Source organism: Pinus tabuliformis, chromosome 7 (assembly GCF_031772625.1).
Source record: "Pinus tabuliformis cultivar Carrire ecotype Pingquan chromosome 7, CPIR1, whole genome shotgun sequence".
In the NCBI taxonomy this organism is placed as follows: Eukaryota; Viridiplantae; Streptophyta; class Pinopsida; order Pinales; family Pinaceae; genus Pinus; species Pinus tabuliformis.
In genome coordinates, this window is record NC_142293.1 from 1,125,095,022 (window position 1) to 1,125,104,878 (window position 9,857).

At 38.0% G+C, this 9,857-nt stretch overlaps 1 protein-coding gene across 1 annotated transcript in view; it reads left to right on the forward strand.

Moving 5' to 3' along the window:
* LOC149251467 (dnaJ protein ERDJ7-like) overlaps positions 1–9,629 on the forward strand; it is a 140,936-nt gene extending 131,307 nt beyond the window's left edge. The window contains exons 5-7 of the mRNA XM_089453896.1: positions 1,115–1,235; positions 8,666–8,792; positions 8,963–9,629. Of these exons, the coding sequence (XP_089310022.1) occupies positions 1,115–1,235; positions 8,666–8,792; positions 8,963–9,069 (355 nt within the window). The 3' untranslated portion in view covers positions 9,070–9,629. The remainder of the gene's footprint in view (positions 1–1,114; positions 1,236–8,665; positions 8,793–8,962) is intronic.
* Positions 9,630–9,857: the final 228 nt, after the last annotated feature.

Consider the following 9,857-nt stretch of genomic DNA (forward strand, 5'->3'; position numbering starts at 1 on the left):
TTTCTATCTCTAGAGGAAGGTCTCTAAACATCCAATTTTATATTTCACCTTGAAGTCTCTGTAAAGTTTAAACACCATAGCTACATGGACAAGACATAAAAGTTGATTCCGAAGGGTACTCCCAGGTAACAAGCAATGTCACCATCCCTCATATGATACCAAAAGTGCCTTAACCATATTGGTCTATTTTCCGGTCAATGAACCAAAAGTTGGACTTGGACACTTACTACTACCCTACCTGTAATGCAGAATATATCCAAACATTCCATTGCTCCTTCAAATCAATCTTGGGAAAGTTTAATGCAAGAAAGAGAATCATCAACAAAGTGGTTCTTAATTACTTCACCTCCCCTGGAATAGACACACCCCTATCAGATAGAATTCCTCTAAAGAAATCCATCAGACAAGGAAACCATCTGGTTTTATATGTGCTGGATGTTGATGTCCTGTGATACCTGCTTGATGGTTGTAGAGTTCGAGGAATAAAACATCTTGATGCAATGAAGGAGATTGCTATATATCTCATTCATTAGGTACTTGTGCTACCTACTTGACCTAACTATTTCATACTAAAGAGGCCTTATTAATCTTTACTTATATTGACTTTCGTTACATATTCAAGTCACTTTATTAAACTTGGACTTTTAAAACTGGGGCATTAAAATTTCAAGAACTATATCTATCCAGAACAAAACTGGGGTGTTAAAATTTCTAGAACCATACCTATCCAGAACTATGTATTTATCAATGTTTCTATTTACTAATTAGGTTTATACCCAAATAGTCTATGCTTTGCATCAATCGAGATTGCCTAAAAGAAAGTTGGTGATCCTTATAGCTTGCTTACATTACATTCTTCTTTTGAGTCTCTTGGTATACCCTAAATTGGTAGAAATCTATATAAGAAACCTGCAGATATTTACGACACATGGATCCTAAATTGATTAGGATATTCTCTTTGTGTTTGCATGTTAGTGAATGCTAGTAGTGCTTGTAAACCTCTATTTGAACATCCATATAAATTTCAGGGTTTCTTGTATACTGCTTAAATCTGGTGCTTTGATCCAGCTGCATTCTAAGATCGAAAGTTTATATGCATGTCTGTAAAATGCAGGGATGAAGTGGATGATGAGCTTAGCAGGGAACTTGAATTACAAATTCAAGGAGCTGAAAATCCATCTTTCTGGAAACTTTTTGGAACTCGATTTGTACTTCTTCCATATACACTTGGGAAGGTTTGTCATCCATAATTTAAAATATATATATATATATATATATATATATATATATATATATATATATATGCTACATTTTGGTTCTCTGCATCTGGCTCTAATACTTAGTTGTATTCTCTTTATTTCTAAAGTGAACTTAATTACTTCTTTGGTTTCTATTATCCTGTCCTATTAACTAGTTGCATTTCCTTTGATTTTTGTATTTGGTGTTTTTATCATTAAACAAAAAAAATTGTATTTTCAACACCGCATATGGTTCTTGCCACAGTTTCCATAAAGCATAACCTAGAAGAGATTATTTCAGACATAGAACATAAGAAACTGCATGACCTGCTGGAGGAATTCAAAAATATGTTTCATATCAAAGAATCTGAAATAAGAGTGTCAGTAAATTTAAGTAAGAAAGGCTAGTGATTAACCCAATCTATAGTAGATGAGAGAAGAATTAAATTTGTTGTAGGTTATTTTAAAAACATTGGAGAAAATATGGGAAGGACCTTCCTGCAAGTAGTTCATAGTCATACCTGCACCACTCAGAACCTGCTTAAAGGCATTCTCATAGCCAAATTATTAGGTGCAAGATAGTTTTATTTTAAATGGCAATTAAAATACTGTTGGGTTAGGCACAACATGTATTATGATGGATGTGTGACTAGAGCTCATGTTTTATATCTCATTGGAAATCTATATGCTATTTGATTATTGTATCAATATATGTCCAGTCTACACTTTGAATCATGTGAATGGGTTAGTGTTTCATCGAAGAAGCATTTAGGATTTTATGTGATGATTTAAGGTCCTTCCGATGCTAGTCACTCTTTTCAACCGATGTCAAAAAATCAGCACTATTAGTATGCCATTACATTGACGTAAAAGAGCGTCATGATGGCTAAAGGCCTTTTAGATGCAATTCACTCACATTTCCAATTTACATTTGTGATGTACCTTAAATCTAAAAATAATATCACATACAAGATATCTAGAAATGCTCCACACTTTATTAATATCAAACCCTTGAGTCAGGGACAAATCTTTCAATTGATCCTTTTATGAAAGGAATCCACACTTTCTTACTTACCACTTCAAGGGGGCAACTTTCTAATAAGCTAAGCTCCAAATTAAATAAACTCCACACCACTCACAAGGATGTTGAAAATCAGATGTGTTAAAGAATGTAACTAGGTTCGGTCTTCATAAATTGTATTTGAGTCATAATGAAATGTATTTATCAAAAGGAAGAAAAAGATTTTATTATTATTGTTATGACTTATTAAAGCACGGGTTTCATGCTTGGGTCATCAAGTTATATGTCAAAATCCCCATTGAGAACTTCTAGGTTTTGTCTTGAGTCATTAGAGTCATTATCTATTTTATGAGACCCTTCTTGGGCTATTGAATCATGTAAAAAGAATTATTATTCAGTAAAATAAGTCATTTGTCACCTCCACACCAAGTCGGCCCACATTAGGGTAATTCGAACTCCAGAAAAGGCTATAAATACAGTGTAATTCGTTACATTTGGAGCATCCACTGACAAGTTCGATATACAAGCAAAAATAATAGAAGTGTACGAAATTGCAGGAGAAGGAGAAGGATTGCTAGATCGAAGTTTCTGGATTGTCTCTCTCACATGTGTGAATTTACTAGGCTATTTGCTGGAAGGTCGAAGTATTGCATCAAGATTGAAGTTTTTGCTGCTGCTACAGGGTTGAAGTTTCTGCTACTGCTACTGGGTCAAAGATCTACCGCTGCATCTAGGTCGAAGTTGTTGTGGAAGGTTATCATCTGCAGAAGAAGGGAAGGGCTGACTTGGTGGTTGGAGGAAGTCTGTGTCTAGGTCAAGGAGTCTTGGATCATCTCATGAAACTATTAAAGGAAGAGTTGTTGACTGGGGTTTTCCTTGGCTGTCCGCCTACATTTGGTGTCTTTGATCTTTGTGTTATGGTTTTGGTAATTGCCTGATGAACTAAGATAAAAGAAGTACACAAGAAAGTTAATAAGAAAGTGAGAATATGACAAATAATTATAAACATAAAGAAAATCTTTCTGCCTTTCTGATTTTCCAACATGGTATCAGAGCTAAGGTGAAGAAGAAAGAAAAATGCAGCCTGAAGATCTATTGAAAGGAGAATAAGGAGTATTAAGAAGGGTCATCTAGATCATATAAGGATTCAAACCTACTATCTTCAAGAACCATGTCTAGCTCATTGAAGGGAGAAAACAAATTAGAAGGAGCATCCAATTACAGGGCATGGAAAAAGAGGATAGATCTCATGCTCGAGAAAAATGATGTCTTGGATCTAGTCAAAGGAAACATAAAGTAGCCCACAAATGAATCAAGTGATGGAAGAAAGACAAAGTTCAGAGAAACAAAGATATTGGGCATGACCCTAATGGTGGATGGAATAAAGGATAACCTCATCCCATATTGATCTGAATTGGATCATTATATTGTTTGTCATCCATTCTCGATGCATCTGGAGTGGAAAAAGTGGAGAAATCAACTCACAAAACCCTTTTTTACCGGTGGGACCCAGTTTGGCGGAACGGGGTCTGAAAACTTCTAGGAGCGTTTTATTGTATCAAATGACATTTTTTGGGGGTAAAACTTTGCCGCTTAAGCACAACACCTTTTCATGCTATTCTACACAATGAAAGCTTTCCAATGGCACAAGAATCGCGTCAATCGGAGTTTGTATGCAAAAGTTATGCCACTCAAAAGTTGACCGTCATGTTTTCACACCTATAGTTCGGGAGGATGCCACGTTAACCCCCATTATTCATGGAAAAGGGGCTATCCACGTGTTTGTGATGTAGAAGACTCTAGAAGAGTCTATTTTGTAACTCTAGTTAAGAGTTGATGTAGTCAAACTTAACCACTAGTAGGCTATCGGGCTGTGTTATAACCAGGCCACTAGGAGGAAGAGGCATTCCATTATTTCGAGAGCATTTTGTTCCATAGTTGAGCAAAGATAGCCAGGAGAGATAGGAGGTAGAGCACACAGAGAAGATCTATGCACTGTAGCAGCCCACGGGCCACAAACATTACTTCTTTGTATCTGCAGCCATATTTCCAGACAAAGAATGAGAGCAAAACGACCTCACCTTCCAGTTGGGTTTTCTCACAATAGGGTTTGCCAGAGAGCATATCTTGTGTATTATGTGTGTGTGAGCTTATTACGTCGTTCTCTACTTTTTTGCTTGATTTACTTTTACATGCATGCACTAATTACAGTTAATTTAACAGATCTATAAATTAAATAAAACTCTAATAGTGTAGAATCTAGATTTTTAATATAATATTATCGGATCTGTTGTGACGAACTGTCTAGTGGAATATCCATGGCAGTTTACGGAGCATTTGGTATCATAGCAGGTTTCTTTGGGTCATTTGTGGAGATTGCATGGATCTAAATTGGCGAGGCCAAAAATTGTAAGACCCTAATCATGGCTGACGAATCTGTAAACGAACTTCATGATCCTACAGAGGTGAGGTTTTTGCGGCTCGAAGAACAAGTCACGGATATAAACCGCAATGTAAACCTCCTCATGGCGGCCCTAAGCAATAAGCTGAGGATATTTGGAGAAGGGGGTTTGAATGCAGATGAAAAATCAGAAGGGGGTTCGGGAGATTGGGAAGACGCAGAGAACCAGCCGAAGAAAGAACCCAGAAAAGGTCAACCCAGTTCGAGTGCCATGAACCAATCCCTGTTTAAAGTGGAAGCAAAAGTCGATATCAAGCCATACCACGGCGAGATCGACGCTCTGGAGCTGAACCATTGGTTACAACAACTGGAAGTTTATTTTAGTGTCCATCAGATCGAGGAAGGGCAAAATATCTCATTCGCACGGTTGAAATTGGAGGGCCATGCACTGACTTGGTGGGAGAGCTACACAGAAACCCTGAGGTTGGAAGGAGAACCTCCAGTGACTAAGTGGGAAGATTTCAAAACCCTCATTAAGTAACAGTTTTATCTCGTTGGGTACGTGGAAGACCAGTGGATCCGATGGCATTACTTCAAGCAAAAGTCGGGCCAAAGCGTGCAGGAGTACACCACAGAATTCAGAAAGATGGCTATAATGTTGGGTATCTCTCCAAAAAACCGAGATGTACTCCTCAAGTATTTGAGGGGTCCGCACTTCCATCTATGTGAGTAAGTAATGTAGTTCAAGCCCAAAACGGTGGACGAGGCTTGTACAGGCACAATACTTGGAGAACATAGGCCTAAAAAGAGCGCAATCAAGTGGATCGAAGCAAAAAGAGCAACAAGATGCTTCTAAGGATGGGAAGAAGAAGCAAAAAGGGGGAAAAGATAAAAAGATGACAACCACAACACACCAGTGCAAAGATCCTAGCAACCACTACAACCATTGCAACATTGATGGCCATATAGAGAGAAGTGCTGGAAGTTGCATCCAGAGCTAAACCCGAAGAACAAGAAGAAAGATAATAAGAAGAAGAATCTCATGGCCACTGATTTGAGCAACCAAGTTGAAAGTAGCTCAGACGTGGATGAGAAGATTGTCTGTACGTCAATGCAGAATGAGGTGAATTTGAGTAGCCTTCAGCAACAGGGAGAGAAAGAAATGATCAAATTCTTCCATGTCAAGATACAGGTCAAGAAGACAAAGATTGATGCTCTGTTTGACTCAAGATTGCAGGAAATCTCATTGCAGTGGATCTGGTTAAGAAGTTGGGGTTGGAAGTTCGTGATCATCCAAATCCATATCCACTGGGATGGGTACATAAGGATGCAGAGCTGAAGGTAACAAAACAGTGCAAAATTAGATTTTCTATCAGCGCTGATTTTATTGATGAAGTAGATCTAGTTGTGGTTCCCCTTGATGTATGTGGAGTTGTGCTTGAGATTCCATACATGCACATGCGTGATGAAATATTCATGAGGAGAGCTAACCAATATCAGCTCATCAAGGATGGAAAATCGTTCATAATCAACACTCACAAAGGCAAGTCAAAAATTTCACTGGTAAGTGCCAACCAGGCCAAGAAATTGATCAGTTCCAGCAAGAAGTATGTTTTATTGTTTTTAAGAGAAGGTCAATCTGTAGAGGAGTCAATAAGAGGCATGGCATCCCTAGAGGGGTGTACTAAGAATCAAAAATATCAACTGGAGGAGTTGCTACAAGCATACAAGGACGTGTTCCGAGAGCCTAAAGGGCTATCCCCTAAGAGAGAAGTGGAGCACGAGATCCAGCTATTGCCATAGTCCCCATTGCCAAATATTGGGCTGTACAGGCAGTCTATTATAGAAGCAAGTGAGGTGAAGAAATAGTTGCAGTAGCTGCTGGAACAGGGTGTCATTTGACCGAGTACATCACCATGTGGGTCACCCATCATCATTGTGCCAAAGAAGGATGGGACTTGGTGGATGTGTATAGATTACAGGGCATTGAATAAAATCACGCTCAAGAACAGATACCCCCTGCCTAGGATAGATGATCTGCTAGATCAGTTGCAACAAGAAAAGTATTTCACCAAGCTGACTTGAAGTCTGGATATCACCAAGTTCGAGTCAAAGAAGAAGATACATGGAATACCGCCTTCAAAATCAGGCAAGGTTTGTATGAGTGGTTAGTTATGCCATTTGGCCTATGTAATGCACCAACTACATTTATGAGATTAATGAATGATGTACTGCGCCCTTTTATAGATTCATTTGTTATTGTCTATTTAGATGATATACTGGTATATAGTGCTACCTGGGAGGAGCATATTTCACATTTGATGCAGGTGCTGGAAACATTGAAGAAGCACCAACTACTAGCAAATCTCAAGAAGTGCGAGTTTGCGCAGCAGTCCTTGGTGTATTTGGGATATGTGATTGGTGGAGGAGAATTGAAGATAGATCCTTCTAAGATGGAGGCCATCATGAAATGGCCGATGCTTACTAATGTTACTGAGGTTAGGAGTTTCATTGGAGCAGCACAGTACCTGAGGAAATTCATAGCCTCGTTTTCAGCGGTAGCAGCACCGCTCCATGCCATAACAACAAGTGGAAAGAGTTTCCAGTGGGGAAAAGGTTAGCAGAGGCCTTTCGATGAGTTATATAAGAAGATCAGTGAAGCACCAATTCTAGCATTACCAAACTTGCAACGACCCTTTGAAGTGGAGACAAATGTGAGTGGCTATGCTATGGGCACTGTCTTGATGCAAGGAGGAAGGCCCGTTTGCTACCATTCTGAAGTATTTCTTGGGGCAGTTCTTAACTACCCTACCTACGATAAGGAGTTCTATGCCATGGTGCAAGCTGTGAAGAAGTGAAAGCACTATGCAATGGGAAAGGAGACAATAATCCACACAGATCACCAGCTGTTACATTCCCTGTAGGCCCAAAATAAGCTACAACAGACCAGGCATTACAAGTGGATGGGGTTTTTACCGCAGTTTCATTTGGTGATCAAGTATAAGAAGGGTAGCACAAACAAGTTGACCGATATGCTTTCAAGGCCACCCACATAAAAGATTACAGCTTTGGGGACTCTTATGCACATCATATTACTTATTTCGCCGATAGAGTTTGTTAACCAAACCGCAGATCATTAGGTGAGTATTCAGAGCATCAAAGTTTTCATTATTTTGTATCGTGAAGATACATAAACTCAGCATAACCTGTGTCTAAGCAAAGACACATCTGACGTTAGAATCATATCTTAAATTGTGAGAGCATTATAACATCAATTTGATTAATAAATTTTGCTAGACATCATTATCATGAAAATAATAATAATAATCTAATTTTAAGGCCACAGCCAAGCCAGACACTGAATTGGTGTATGAGACCCTTTTGTTTGCGGGACAAGGGACCTGCTTTCATGCAGTGATTTAACTGCTAAAGTCTATGGAAGTGTACTCTGTACATACTCTACCCCCTTTGGATTTGAACCTCTGACCTCTTAGCAGAAACCACATGCTCTTAACCATTGTAAAATATCCTTTATTGCTCATTGTAATATGCATTTTCACCTTCTCACCTAGACTGTGGGGAGAGGATGGTCATATGCTTAATTTTTATTTTTATTTTTTGGGTATAAAGTCAATTCTGCCGAATAAAATTTCATGATCTTGATTGAAATTAACGTCCGTTATTTTTTTTGTGAGTTTTATTCATGTAGTGCCATCTGTAAACAAGATGAGCAGTATGCTATTGTATTCTCTGTTCCTTTTAAATAGGGAACAATTGTTCGTATGATGCTTACGATTTCCTTGTATGTTCCAGTCAAATGGTGTGGCTGTCTTGTCTTTAAAATGACTTGTAAAGTGAAGGACGATGCGAATTAATAATTGACATTTACAAATATTTATGATTATGTGTTTTTTTATCGATTCCATTCTGCATAAATTAATTCATAACAGTGATCTTAGCATAGCAGCATGATTTTTTTGTGACTCTTTCTTATTGTTGTTTCAGTTGGTGTTATGGGCGTGTTGTTGGTGTTGGAGGTACAGGATAAAATGCTTACCCTATACTTGGGATGATGCATGCTATTTAACAAAAGGATGTCTTGGAATCCCTTTTGAAACTTGGATTTGTATGGGTAAGTTAAAAGGTTTCCTTACAATTTCTCTCTCATCGCCTACCTTGCTAAATTTATGTTTTCAGTACGATAATGGCCGATGAGGTTCTGTTGTACAAAAACATTACTCGTGGTTTTATATTGCATTCTTGAGCTGATCAAAATCCAATAATTTTCTCTCTCTTCATCAGACGAAGCAGTAAAGGAGGAGCTTGTAAGCAAACGATTATGGGTCAAAGCAAACATGGAAAATTATCGTTCCGAACTGAAGAAAGATCCAGTGAAGCGTAGAAGATAAAATAATATGCACATTAACTAATTTATTCATTCTCTTATTTTACAGAGGGAAAAAAAGGTCAAAAAAAGTGAGAGGTGTGCCCTGCATATTGCATTACTTCCTACAGTTTAGAGAAGTTTAGAAGTTAGTTTTAGGATTCATTTTCAGGCCTGGAACAGGCAGTGTATCGTTGCTTACGGTGGATCTATGGTCGGTAGGATCGCAGTTTGAATGTAAGAATGAAGCTGAAGGGGGCAACAAGTGATACAAATGGAGGATTCTTGACTAACAACGTGGTTAATATTGCTGTTGGCATCGAGAATAATATCAACGCCACCATTGTGTTGCCCTCCAACGCTGCAATTGTGTTGATTACCGTCCCTAATTTAGTTGTCATATTACTAAATACCATTGCCTCCAGATCTGCCATTGTAACTCTTTTGATAATGAGAGATAAATCTTCATAGAAAATTATAAATTAAAACATATGTGCTATCAATATTTTTTTACCCAGAGACCAACCATTACTTCCTCGCATGATTTTATTAATAATTTATTTTATTTTAATGTTATTATGATAAGGGTTGGTATTTTTTCGTGGTTTATCATAATACTCATACAAAACGATAAAAGGTGAATAAAGTGAGACCATACAATTCAGTAAGTCATGATACAATGTTATGAAAGGGGCTTATACAATGTTATGAAAAAGGTGGTGGAAGTGAGATGCAATAAATGCCTTCACTGAAGTTCAAGTGACTTAGATAGCATGTTTGTTTTTTAACGGCTTCTTTTGGTTTATGAAAGGG